The sequence below is a fragment of the Rhinatrema bivittatum genome, chromosome 4 (assembly GCF_901001135.1).
Source record: "Rhinatrema bivittatum chromosome 4, aRhiBiv1.1, whole genome shotgun sequence".
NCBI lineage: Eukaryota > Metazoa > Chordata > Amphibia > Gymnophiona > Rhinatrematidae > Rhinatrema > Rhinatrema bivittatum.
In genome coordinates, this window is record NC_042618.1 from 258,410,124 (window position 1) to 258,424,419 (window position 14,296).

Here is a 14,296-nt window from a genome sequence, read left to right on the forward strand (position 1 = left end):
ATGGGAGTGGTGCCAAGTGATTGGAGAAAAGCAATGGTGGTCCTGCTTCACAAGAGTGGTAGCAGAGAGGAAGCTGGAAACTACAGGCCAGTTAGCCTCACTTCGGTGGTGGGAGACTCTGCTAAAGGAAAGGATCGTGAACTATCTACAGTCAGGAGGAATGCTGGACCCGAGGCAACATGGATTAACTAGGGGAAGGTACTGTTAGACAAATCTGATTTTTTTGTTTGGGTGACTAAAGATTGGATAGAGGAAGAGCACACAATGTGATCTACTTGGATTTCATCAAATCTTTTGATAAGGTCCTGCATAAGAGATTTGTGAATAAAATGAGAAGCTTGGGAGTGAGCGCCAAGGTGGTAGCATGGATTACAAACTGGTTGATGCACAGAAGACAGCGTGTGATGGTAAATGAAACCTACTCTGAAAAGAGAGCAGTGTTAAGTGGAGTGCCACAAGGATCGGTGTTGGGGCCGGTTCTGTTCAATATCTTTGTGAGCGACATTGCAGAAGGGATAGAAAATGAAATTTGTGTATTTGCGGATGATACTAAGGTCTGCAACAGACTGGACACGCCGGAAGGAGTAGACAGAGTGAGACGCGATTTAAGGAAGCTTGAACTGTGATCGAAGATAAAGCAGCTGGGATTCAGTGCCAAGAAGTGCAGAGTCATACATCTGGGATGTTATTAATCCAAAAGAGCTGTATGTGATAGGGGTTGAAGGGCAGTTGTGCACGGAACAAGAGAGGGATCTTGGAGTGATAGTGCCTAACGATCTGAAGATGGCACAGCAATGTGACAAGGTGATAGCTAAAGCCAGAAGAATGCTGGGCTGCATAAAGAGAGGAATAACTAGTAAGAAAAAGGAGGTGATAATCCCTGTGTACACGTCCTTGGTGAGGCCTCACCTGGAGTATTGTGTTCAGTTCTGGAGACTATATCTCAAAAGGGACAGAGACAGAATGGAGGAGGTCCAGAGAAGGGTGACCAAAATGGTGGGTGGTCTCCATCAAATGACTTATGAGGAGAGGTTGCAGGACCTAAATATGTATACCCTGGAGGAGAGGAGGTGCAGGGGAGATATGATACAGACCTTCAGATACCTGAAAGGTTTTAATGATACACAAGCAACAACAAACCTTTTCCACTGGAAAGAAATCAGTAGAACTAGAGGTCACGAAATGAAACTCCTGAGAGGACAACTCAGGAAATATTTCTTTACGGAGAGGGTGGTGGATACCTAGAATACCCTTCCAGATTTTATGGTTTAGCTGTGTTTGGATGGATTCTTGGGTACCGTGGCTGATGACCACGCCCACGGGGAGGAGCCCCGTGGGGAGCCACAGTACTGGGCTGGACTCAGGACGCACAAACACAGAATTTAGCTCTTTTATTATACAGCTTGATGTGTACCACCAGAGGTGGCAGTAGTGAGGTGATCCAGAAGTTGCAGTCCTGGGACCCTCGGCAGAGGGAACCTGTCTCACCTTGTTGGTATAGGGGATTCCGGTGTAGATTTCCCAGGCAAGGCAATGCTGTAGATGAGACAGACTGAGAGTTAGATTACTCACTAGATGGTAGCTGTAGGTTGGCGATTCTATCAGGCTGAAGTAGATGGTACTGGCACCGAGGCTGGGAGAACAGGCCCTTGAGCGAGTACCTGATCCCAGTAAGGCACCTGAAATAAAACAGAGGGCCCCCTAAGAGCGGTACCCAGGTAAGTCAGTACCCCGAAGGGCAGAGAGAGAGAGCTTCCAGCGGCAGCACTGAAGCAGCAGAGTAGCTTAGACCGGACGAATCCAATCCTTGCTAACTCAATGAGCTAGCAAACAAGTACAGGCTATATACCCGGATGGCATGGCGTCACTTGAGGGGGACGCCCCTGAGGTTCGCGCCATTGCTGGAATAAAGACGTGGGTAGCGCGCACGTGCACCCTAGTAAGCCCTTGGGAGGGCCATGGCGGGAGGCAACGCCATAGCCGTTCCGGGGACGCTGGAGAGGGCGGCTTGCAGACACGGTGATAGCCATTTTCCCCAAGGTAAGCGGGAGGAGCCGAGAACAAGGTGAGGCATACGGGGCGAAGCTGTCTGAGACCGGACGCAACACCGGAGGAGGTGGTGGAGACAAAACAGTGAGATTTCAAAGGGGTATGGGATAAACACTGTGGATCTCTAAAGGCTAGGGGATAGAAATGAAGAAATGAATGCATGGGGGTAACTTGTTGGTGTGGCGATTATGACCCTTAACCAATAAGTTTTCTTACTGTTGATGCAACTCCATCATTGCTCTCTGCTTCGATGGCAGGGGGAAAAGGGGAATTAGATTCAGACCGCAATCAATAAGGACACTGAATTTTGCGGTCTAGGTAAACAAGCATAGGGGTAACTTGCTGGTGTGGCAGTTACTACCCTTAACCAATAAGCCTGAAACTCTTGAAGCAACTCCAACACTGCTCTCTGCTTCAATGGCAGGAGGTAACGTGGAATTGGACTCAAACAGCAACCAACAAGGGTCCTGACTTTGGTCTGGGAAACTGATAAGTACAGGGGTGACTTGTATGGTTCGGCAGAAACTACCATAAGCTTGCTGGGCAGACTGGATTGTCTGTTGGTCCTTTACTGCTGTAATTTCTATGTTTCTATGAGATGAGTTACATGTTCTAATTTCACAGACATTAAAAATGCTGAGAGTCCCTGGGGCTGAATCCATGTCTGAGCCAAAGAAAGATCCTATTTTGATTTCTTTGCGTAAAGCCTCTTGCTTTTTCCCTGTTATGGAGGCCATTCAAGAATTGATTGATGTTGAGTGGTGCACCCTGGAAGCTAATTTCAAAGGGGGACGAGTCTTGGAAGGACTATACCCCCTGAATCCAGAGGCAAGAGTGGTTGCATTTTACAAAAGTGGATGCGTTTGTGTGTGCCATCACCAAGTGGACGACTATCCCCATAGAGGGAGGAGCGGCCTTGAAGGATGCTCATGATAGGTGGATTGAGGCCATCCTTAAGCATGGCAATGACTTCGCAGATAGCTTCTTGTTGTTTCCTGGTGGCTTGCTCCTGTTTACTTCTCTCACAGGAGGTCAATGAATTTGGTGTGAATTCCAGATCAGTGATTGAGCCAGCAACCACCTTTTTGGCAGATGCGGACTACAATTTGGTTGGAACCGCAGTCAGAGGAGCGGCTTCGGTAATAGCAATTAGGCGTCAGTTATGGCTGAAAAATTGGTTGGCCGATGTGACCTCCAAGCTTAACCTTACAAAGTTGCTCTTTAAAGGCTCGCTCTTGTTTGAGAGCGAGTTGGAGAAAATGGCCATTAGTGGAGCAAGTCCTTGGTTTCTGAAGGATAAGAATCAGATGCCATGCTCCTTTAGCATGAGAGGTCATGCTAGGGGATCCAAGCATTTTTGGCCCTACAGAGGAGCGGCCTTTCAGAGGACTCGACCTTTCGGTAGGTCTCAGTCCTTTTGTCCCAGACAGCCCAGACAGGGCACAAGCTCAGATAGTGGAGCCTCCCAATGAAGGTTTGCTGACACACTCCCAGGAACAGAAAATAGGTGGTCACCTCTCTCTCTCTCTCTTAACAGAGGTGGGTTGAAATCACATCAGACCAGTGGGTCCTGGAAGTGATACAAGATGGATATGCGCTGGAGTCTCACAGTGTTCTTTGGGTACCAGTAACCACAAGGGAGGATGTGTTCATGGTGTCTCCCTGCCACGCCCCACAGAAGAGGCAGGCAGTGGAGTTTATATTGTCAGAGCTCCTTGGTCTGAGGGCTGTGGTTCCAGTGCCCACTATCTCAAGAAAATAAAGGCCGATATTCCTTTTATTTTGTTGTGCCCAAAAAAGAGGGCTCTTTTTTTTTTTTTTCCCATCCTGGATCTCAAAGGGGTCAACCATCATTTGCGGGTAACTCATTTTGTGCATGGAAACCTTGTGCTCAGTGATAATGGCTGTGCAGTCGGGGAAGTTTCTGACGTCCTTGGATCTGTCTGAGGCATACCTGCATGTTCCCATCCAGCTAGAGCATCAACATTTTCTGCGATTCACGGTTTTGGGACATCATTATCAGTTTTGAGTGCTGTCTTTTGGTCTGGCCACTGCGCCCAGAACTATTTCCAAGGTTATGATGATGGCGGCGGCAGAGGTGAGAATGGATGGGATTCTGGTAAATCCGTACTTGGACGACTTGGCTGATTTGGGCCAAGACTCTGCAAGAGAGCCTCCTGGTGTCACACAAGGTGATCTCCTTGTTGCAGGAGCCTGATTGGGTGATGAACCTGGCCAAGAGCTGTCTTTAGCCATCTCAGTCACTAGAGTATCTTTGTGTTCGGTTCGACACAAAACAGGGCAGGGTTTTTCTGCCGGAGGGTCGTATTCAGAAATTGATGGTGCAGGTGCGTCTGAACACAATACGCCCAACAGTGTAGATACAGGTGCTTGGATTGATGGCGGCAACTCTGGAAGTGGTTCCATGGGTGAGGGCACATATGCATCCTCTTCAGCACTCCCTGTTGTCTCGTTGGAGCCCACAGTCTCATGATTATTCGATTCAGCTTCACTGACTGATGGAGGTCTGCACTCACCTGCAGTGGTGGTTAACGGTGAATCATCTGAGAAAGGGGGTTTCCATAAGTTCACCGGACTGGCTGGTACTCATGACATATGCGAGCCTCCAGGGTTGGGGGGCTCACTGTCAGGAGCTGACAGTGCAAGGGTGCAGGAGTTCAGAAGAGTCTCTCTGGAGTATCAATCTGCTGGAAGCCCGTGCGGCCCGGTTGGTATGCTTGCAGTTCAGCGACTGATTGCAGGGTCGAGTGGTTCGAATACTGACAGACAATACAACGACAATAGCTTACCTCATTTGGCAGGGAGGAACCAAGAGCTAGCAAGTATCACAGGAAATAGCCCAGCTTATGGAATGGGTGAAAGTGCATCTTCAGGCGATCTCAGCCTTGCACAGTGCAAGAAAAGACAATGTAAGAGCAGACTTTCTCAGCAGACAGAGTTTGGATCCAGGAGAATGGGAATTGTCAAATGGGGTATTTCAGCTGATAATGGATCTCTGGGGCCTTCCATTTCTGGACCTACTAATGACTTCTCCCAAACATTCCTCATTTCTTCATTCACAAGAGAAATCCAGAGTCCTTGGGAATCGATGCCTTTGTGCAGGATGACCATAGGGCGAGCTGCTGTATGCCTTTCCCTGTGGCCCATGTTGGGCAGAGTGATCCGGAAGATCAAGGGTCACAGGGGAATGATGCTTCTGGTGGCATCAGATTGGCCCAGGAGACCATGGTATGCAGATCTGCGAAGGCTCCTGGTAGACACCCCCCCCCCCCCCGGCTTCCGGCACACAGGGATCTGCTGCAGCAGAGGCCTGTTTTTCATGAAGATCCAGCTCTATTTTCTCTTATGGTTAGGCCCTTAAGAGGGCTTGCTTGAAGCATGGATATTCTACTGAGGTGATTGCCACTTTGCTGCAAGCAAGAAAGGTCTCCACTTCCTTAGCCTATGTGCAAGTTTGGTGAGTGTTTGAGGCTTGGTGTGAAGATCGAGGGGGTTCTTCCTCATTTGGTTAAGATCCCGCTCATTTTGGAATTTTTGCAGAATGGATTGAATAAAGGATTGGCCCTTAATTTCTTGAAAGTACAGGTAGCAGTTCTTGCCTGTTTCAGGGGGCAGGTGAATGGTGGACTCTTGTCCGTTCATTCAGATATGGCCTGTTTCTTGAAAGGAGTAAAACATCTTTGTTCTCCCTTGTGGTTACCGGTACCCCCAGGGACTTTTGGCCAGCTTGGGGGGGGGCCTCCTGACCCCCACAAGACTTGCCAAAAGTCCAGCGGGGGTCCGGGAGCGACCTCCTGCACTCGGGCCGTATTGCCGTATTGCAAAATGGCCCGAGTGCAGGAGGTCGCTCCCGGACCCCCGCTGGACTTTTGGCAAGTCTTGTGGGGGTCAGGAGGCCCCCCAAAGCTGGCCAAAAGTCACTGGGGGTCCAGCGGGGTCCGGGAGCGATCTCCTGCGCTCGTGACGTCGGGGGACAGGAACCAAAATGGCGCCGGCGGTAGCGCCGGCGCCATTTCTATTAATGCAGCCGTGGCCCGAGAGTGGAAGATCACACCGGGACCCTCCCACTGGACCCCAGGTAATTTAAAACATTTTGGGGGGGTTCGGGAGGGTGGGGGATTTATTTTAAAGGATCGGGTGGGTTTTAGGGTTGTTTTAGTGTGCCGGTTTTCCCGCCCTCCCCCTTCCCCTCCCCCCTCCCCTGATTTACGATTTTTGATGATAAATCGGGGGAATTCCTATTGTATCGCGCCTCTAATGATTTTTGACGATTTAAAATATATCGGACGATATTTTAAATAGTCAAAAAACGATTCACATCCCTATTCTTTTTACCTAAACCAAGTTCTGCAGCAAATAGATTAAATGTACAAGAGAATTTAACTGAATTTCTAGAAAATTCAGCAGCTGAAATAGTAGATAGGGCTACATTATTGGTTTCTGTAATTTCGCTTCTGGATATTCATTTAATAATGAAAAATTATTTCAGAAAATTCCCTACCACTTTTTACGGCGAAAAAGTAAAGTTGTTTCCAGATATATCCCCAATTACTCAGGGCAGGCGAAGGGATTTTTTAACCCTTCGCCAGCCGGCGCCATTTCTATTAACGCAGCCGTGGCCCGAGAGTGGAAGATCACACCGGGACCCCCCCACTGGACCCCAGGTAATTTAAAACATTTGGGGGGGGGGGTTCGGGAGGGTGGGGGATTTATTTTAAAGGGTCGGGGTGGGTTTTAGGGTTGTTTTAGTGTGCCGGTTTTCCCGCCCTCCCCCGATCTACGATTTAAACGATTTGGAAAAAAAACAAAACCGCGACGATCAGATTCCCTCCCCCCCCCCAGCCAAAATCGATCGTTAAGACGATCGATCACACGATTCACATCTCTAAAAAAGAAACACTTATTTATAGCTGGTAAATGATCTTCATCGAAACACAAAACCTCCTTCAGAAATCTCTTCAAGGAAACATGGGTTTTCACCCAAGACTCGAGGGAAATTTTAAAATCCTTATATTTAGATGTCTGGAGGCATTTTCTAGTGTTTCTATTCTTCTTGCCATTAATTGGTTATCTTTCACAACCGCAGCTTTAAACTTAAGATTTTCATGATCTTTTTCTTCCAGTTTCTCTACCTTCTTAGACACAAAGTCAAGTTTCTGCCGAAATTCAAGCGTGTTTTGGGTACTTTGAGAAGCCAACAGTTCCACTTTTTCACTGACTCAATTCACCACCGTAGCCACTCCCACCATCAAGTCCCATAACGCAGCATTAGTCACATTTTCGGGTCGTTCCGGGATTTTTAGGGGAACAACAGCTTGGGGAGTTACCTGTGGCAAGGGCAGGAAGATGTCCACAGGACTTACCCCAGCACCCCTTTCTCCCTGTCCGATTAAAGATGATTCCGCTGTAGGGATTGCTTTGCCCTGGTCGACTAAGCTGGTAGTCAGCGCAGAAGGCGCTGCATTCAGCGTGGGTAACTCTGCCTGCGGCCCAGAAGGAGTTCCTCCCTCTGATGCGCCGGGTTGAAACAATAGACCCGTTCCCTGTGACGGAGCTGACCTCAGATCGGGACTCAGGCTCGTCTCTTCCGGAGCAGCTTCCTCCCTCTGCCGAAACTGCTCCAAGGACTCCTCGACTCCTGGAGGAATTGTAGTTGAGGATAGCGAGTTATCTCCTGTAGAACCGCCGAAGATGGTGGGGGTGTTGAGGGATATACCCTGACTTTCCCTTTCCTCTTCGGTGGCATATTAAGAGTATAAAGCAATTTTTCAGTGAAAAACGTACGGAGGAACTCAGCACTCAGCTCCTATTGTGCCGCCATCTTGGATCTCATGCTTCATTCAATGGACACTCGCCAGGATCGAAGCCTCGATAATTTGCACTTCTGCTTCCAAAGTTTCAAGCTTGTATGGCTTCCTCCCCTTTCTGTGCCGGTTGTCTCTATCCTTTTTGATAGAGCTCCAGAACTAAACACAGTACTCCAGGTGAGGCCTCACCAAGGACCTGAACAAGGGCATTATTACCTCTGTTTTCTTACTGATTGTTCCTGTCTATGCAGCCCAGCATTCTTCTGGCTTTAGCTAACACTTTGTCATGCTGCTTCACCATCTTCAGATCCCCAGACACTATCACATCAAGATCCCTCTCTTGGTCCATGCACATCAATTCTTCACCCCCTATCACATACAGCTCTTTTGGATTACTGCATCCCAGATGCATGACTTGACAGAAAAGAAGGATGATCATTGGCATGACTCGGAGATTGGTCATAGGATCAGTTCGGTTTAATAATTTCAAGAACGATATTGCACAGAGATTATTAATGGACAAGTTTTATCTTTTTGCTCTAATATCTGCAACAGTATGAACAGTCCTGAGGAAGCAAACAGCATATGAAGTGATCAAGTGCTTGGTGGCTCGCTCTCTCTCAATACAAACAAGTGCAGAAAGCTAAGGGAACAGTACATAATGGAGTGGGGGTGAGAGACTGATGTGCACAAAACAGAAGACCTGGAGGTGATCATATCTGCTGATTTCAAAGTAGGAAAACAGTGCAACAAGAAGTGTGCCAGGGCCGTGGAAATGTTAAGGCACAGAGGGAGAGCAATAGCAAATGGAAAAGAAAAAGGAGACGACAATTCCTCTGTACAAGTTGAGACATTGTATATGGAGTATTATGTCCCGTTCTGGAGTTTGTAACACAATAAAGATCTAGATAGAGTAAAGAAGGTGCAGAGAAGGGCTCTTAATGGAAAAGTCCTCTGAAATGAGAAGTAAGGACTTAAATATGTTTACACTAGAAGAGAGGAAAGAAAAAAGGAATATGATGGAGGTATTTAGATATGGTAGAGGGTTCATTTTCAAAAGAACCATCATAGTTGCGAAGTCCATGGGTACTTTAACTTGTTAACTTCGCACTAGTTCTCAAAGGGAATGTACTAAGATATTTTTTCTTTGATAATTGTCCTGGGAAAAAGTACCTGCAGAAATTTGCACCTGCTTTTTCAACAGGTAATTTTTTCCCTGCAAATATGTGTAGTCTGGCACATTATTACCTCCCCTCACCTAACTCTACCTACGTCTACTGTTGACCCCTGTGCATACTTTTACCTGTGGAAAGCAGGGGCATCGTTAGCACCAGGCACATGGGGCCCGTGGTCTGAATTCAAAGATCTGTGCCCCGAATCTCAGCTGCTGTCCAGTTGTATCCTGCCTGCATTGTGTATTATTGCTGTGCTGTGCTGCTTTGGGAGTCAAGGCCACTTGTGCTTCCTGCTGATGAAGAAAGGAGGCTGCTGCTCTCAGCAGTGCTTGTGCCACAATGAAGGTTGCTGCTCTCAGCGAGGCTTGTGCTGTGATGGAGGTTTCTGCTCTCAGCGGGTTTTGTGCAGCACTGGAGGTTGCTGCTCTCAGTGGGGCCCATATCACGATGGAGGTGGCTGTTCTCGGTGGGGCCTGTACCACAATGGAGGTTGTTGCTCTTGGGGCCAGCACTGTGAAGAAGGCTGCTATTGTCCGTGAGGTTGGGAGGCTGCTGTATAGGCTATGCTAGGAAGGTGGATGCTGCTGTGTTGGTCAGGCCGTACAGCAGAAGAATGAAGGATTCTGTTGCCTGCATTGCTATAGAGAAGAGGAGGATGCTACTTCCTTCACGTTTCAGGTAGAGTGTGTGTGTGTGTGTGTGTGTGTAAGAGCATGTGTGCATGTGAGCAAATAGCATGTGAGTGTGTGTGTGTATGAGCATCTGAGAGCGAGCATGTGTGTGTGTGTGTGTGTGAAAGACATTGCGTGGGCCTAAGGAGAAACTTTTTCTGCTTCCAGGTTCAGGGGAAATTGTGAGAGAGTATGTGTTCATGTGAGAGCATGTGTGTGTGAGAGTAAGCGATTGTGTTGGAGAGTGTGTGTATGAGGAGAAAACTTGTGTACTGCTCCCTCCCCCCCCACACACACTAATCCATGACAATCTCGGAATGACTGAAAATCATCCCAAGATTTTCTGGGTGGTGGAGGTTTTTTTTTTTTTCCAGTGTTTCACTGAAAACAATCTGGTTTGTTGCGGTTTCCAGTTCAAGTTTTGTCTGCGTGTTGCTATTTATGGTTTATGATCTCTCTATTCTGTGTTTGAGTCTGTCTGTTTTCTGCATGTGTGACCAAGGTGAGTTATTCTGTTAGCATGTAGTTTCTATGTAGGGATCTATAGTAGCTTGGCTTATTCTGTTTTCCTAATAGGAGGAGCCTTGGTGTTTTAGGGCCTGGTGTATTATTTGCAATGTTTCCTGTTTATAGGTAGGTTTATTTCTGTTTGAATGCTGGCAGTTAGTGCTATTTTAAATGTCTACAATACTGTAACACAAAGGCTATATTAAGTGGCTGTATTGTGTGCTGTGCTTGGGTCCTTCAGCCATGTAAGAGCACCTTAAGAAGAGATCGGTGAATGCTATGAAAGATTAATGCACTCATAACGGTTCCATAGCATTGGGGAAAAAATGAGCAGTGCACCCATAATACACGTGTGAACACAGTTAATGGAATGGATACATCTATACAAATTATGCTCTGTCATTCATATGATGTTTCCAGTTGATTCATGTGTGCATCACTCATCATTGATGACCCTGTTGCTTCTAATGATCCATTGGTAGGTTATTCTTGCATCTTTAACTGGAAATGCTAGAATATAAGGAACAGAGGGTTAGAGAGGAGACTCAAATTCAGGGGGGCAGTAGTGGTTAATTTATGCTAATTTATGCAAATGATGAGAGAATCAGGTCCCCCTCCACCCTGGTCATCAAGTGTCCAGTCCTGGTCTATGAAAAAGTTGGCAACCCTGAGGGACCTATGGGTCCGTGCCCCAAATCTTTGAAGTACTTAGCAATGTGGTCAGGGTGGACAGTTTGTAGACAGCCTATTTACCTGGGTAAATGACTTCTGAAATTTGTCCTCTGAGGGAAATTTTCAGTGGCTCATTTGCTTGAACAAAGTACCTAGAGATTTTAGTCTGAATTCTCATAGTGGTCTTTACACATGGAATGCAGCATGGCACACAGGTGAACTTGTTTACCGCTGCTTGGCAACAGGTGTAAATGTAAAGGAGTAGATTTACATATATACATTTGAAAATGGCAGGCACGAGTGTTCAGATGCCATGCTGCATTAAAAAATTAAAAACATGAACATAAATACTATTCCCACCACAACTGTGACCCCCCTCCCCAACCGCCTGTTGCTAGTGCATGCAAAAGTACATGTGGCATTGCTTTCTGTGCATATTTTTTTTTTTTTGCATGCACAACGCCCTCTCCCCATCAGGCAATTTTCAAATGCACATTTATATGCATAAAATCAAATAAAGGTATAAATGCAGGACCTAAAGCTATAAATAATGCAAAAGAAGCAAACATTTTTCAGTGGAAATATGAGAGGTTATAATATGAGGCTCTGAGGTGGCAGAATCAGGAAACACTAGAAAATATTTCTTCACAGAAAGACTCCCAGTGGAGGTGATGGAGGCAAAAACAGTAACAGAATTCAAAAAAGGCATGGGATAAGTATTCTGTTATTAATGTCTGACTTTTTATATGTTTTTCTTTGTGCTTGACGTTTTTTATTGTATTGCTGATTTTGCATCTTTTGTGATGCTTTCTATTTTTACCTACCGCGAGTGTGTCTTAAACATGATTGTGCAGGCTATATGTCTAACTTAAGGATCCTCTATGCTTTATTTATTAATTGCAAAGATGTAATGGGAAAACCCGGAGATCAACCTTAGTCTATAATATTGCAAAAGGAAGCAAAGTGGCCGACCTGATTGGTGTTAAGATCCTTGTCTGCTGTCACATTCTGTGTTTCTATGTAACTGACCCTGTACGTTCCATCTTCACTGCAGATAATTGTATTATGATAATATTCATTCTTAACCAGACCAAGTCAATGGAACGTGCACATGTTTACAAACTGATTTTTATTTCTTTGTCTAGATATTCTGGAGGTGCGACAGAAGCCAATCTTGATGTCATAGCAGAGAAATGGCACAGCTTTTGGACTTTGCTGCCAAGTGCCTGTTGCAGCTGCAGTGGATTTCCTTGATAACACTGCCACCTAGTGGCATGAACATATAAACACAGAATAAGGGACGTCCTTAATATAACCAGCCAATCAAAAGTGCCTCTTTCTTCCTGCCTCTGCTGTATACTTACCTACATTTTCCATCTCCTTATAGTGTTCTGGAAGAGGTGTCCAAATAAAAAGAAAAAAGGGGCTACATTTAAAAATTGCTTTATGAACAATTTATTACAATGTTTACTTTATAAAAAAAAACACAGAACAACAAAATGTACAGAATGTGTTGAACTTCAATTTCTTACGAAAACTTATATAAAGTTAGGATTTCATAAAAATGAACCAAGGAACCACATTATGTAGATGAAGTAATGTTGTACTACTATGTTCCCTTGATATGGGGGTTTTGTGAACCTCTTTTTGTTAATTGTTTGGAGTTGGGTAGGAGTACAGGAATAAAATTGTAACTTTTGAAAGTTTTAAGACTTCATGTAAAGTTTTGCCATTTTGGTGTGTGCTATAAACCATTGTGGAACCTCCAGGCTCCAGGTAAAAGACCCCACAAAGATCCTGTGTGAGCCATCAGGGGCATTCAGTCAGGGCTTTCTAGGGAATTGGTGAATCCCCAAGAGATCCAATTTGTAAGAGGTGGCCTGGGGTGGCTGGTGAAGCCCATCCTGTTAGTCACCAATGATGAGATGGGGGGGGGGGGGTGGTGAGATAGCTGGCAGAGCCCATCCTGCCAGCCTTCAAAGAGAGGAGGTGGCCTGGGGCGGCTGGCAGAGCCACCAGCTGCTGAAGACTGAAGAAGCTCAGTTGAAGAGCCAGGGTAGACAGCTGGCAAAGCCAATCTTTCGTCTCTGTAGCACCAGTTCTATTTCTCTACTGCGTGTACTTCTGATTAGATGAAAGTGCATACACTAGAGGAGCAAACAGGATGTCATGTAGCAGTGTGGGGATGTTCTGTAGTTGAAGCTGTCTTGCGCAAAACTTAGAGCCCACGAAGGTGATATAATGGGGCATGGGAGAAAAGCAAGCCAAAGAAGAAATGAGTATGAGAGGGGATAATGGATATGAGAATTTGAAGAGATGATAGGCGGAGAAAGTATGAGAAGGAATGATGGGTGAGAGAGAGCCAAAGATGGGGGAACTGATATGGGAGGAGAGAGAACCGGGATTGGAGGGGTAGGGGGAGAAGTATGAGGTGGGTGATGGAGTGGAGAGCATGAGTGGGGATGATGGGAGGTAACAGGTCTGGGAGAGCCAGAAAGAGGGAAGCTGAATCCCATGCTGTCAAAATCGCCACACAGCACTATTGCATTTCGTGTTGATGGCATGTTCTGGGGTGTGTTTGGTGCAATATAACAAGGGTATTTATTTTCCCAGAATATTTTTTCTTTCATTGCAGTGCTTGGAAATAAGCCTGTCTGGAAATAGGACAACAGTTTTTTGCTTTTTTCTTAATGGGTGATTACATTACAAAGAGGAGAGCCTGTTATACAATTCATAGCAAACTAGCAGGAATCTGGATGCCACTGTTCGTTATAGTGCAGAAGAGATTCCTTATTCTTATGCCTCTTATGGGAAAAAAAATGCACAAGTGTGCTGTAGGCAAAGTATAATATACTTTATTCAGTAGACTCTACTGAAAAGCTTGTTTAAAAAAGACAGTTTTTCTTGAGGGTACAGTAGTAAAAGAACAAATGTCTTGTTAATGTTGCTGTGTGAGCTAGAAGAATCAAAGTATTAATGTGCCTGTTGACTCCATTGTGTCATTTTTCACTTGATTTCCTAAATTTCATTTCTTATATCATTATACCTTTTTATTTTTAATAAAAGGTACACACCTTTGTATTATGGCTACAGTCCTTGTCTTTCAAAATCCTTCTCAGTGTCCACTCTTCAACTGTTCATGCTGCCTTTCTACTTGAGTTTATCAATACTGGTGGTACCCTGCAATAAGTTTACAGAGAAATACAATGAACACCTACCTCAGAAAGCTTAGTTAAAGTAGGTATTGGCAGCAAATGGGAGACAAAGTGCTTTGCCCAAGATTACAGTGACAGTCCATGGCAAAAACTAGAACTTTAACTCGAGGATCCAAGTTTCCAGCCCACTACTTCCCACAACTAGTCGCCTAGCCCTTTCCCATATACTTAGCATGTAT

At 45.7% G+C, this 14,296-nt stretch overlaps 1 protein-coding gene across 3 annotated transcripts in view; it reads left to right on the top strand.

The window, feature by feature from the left end:
- Window positions 1-13,988, top strand: part of KIAA0930 (KIAA0930 ortholog) — a 363,359-nt gene extending 349,371 nt beyond the window's left edge. For all 3 annotated transcript variants that reach the window (XM_029600062.1, XM_029600060.1, XM_029600061.1), the window contains one exon: window positions 12,048-13,988. In XM_029600062.1, coding sequence (XP_029455922.1) covers window positions 12,048-12,088 — 41 coding nt within the window. In that variant the 3' untranslated portion in view covers window positions 12,089-13,988. The remainder of the gene's footprint in view (window positions 1-12,047) is intronic.
- The last annotated feature ends 308 nt before the right edge of the window (window positions 13,989-14,296 follow it).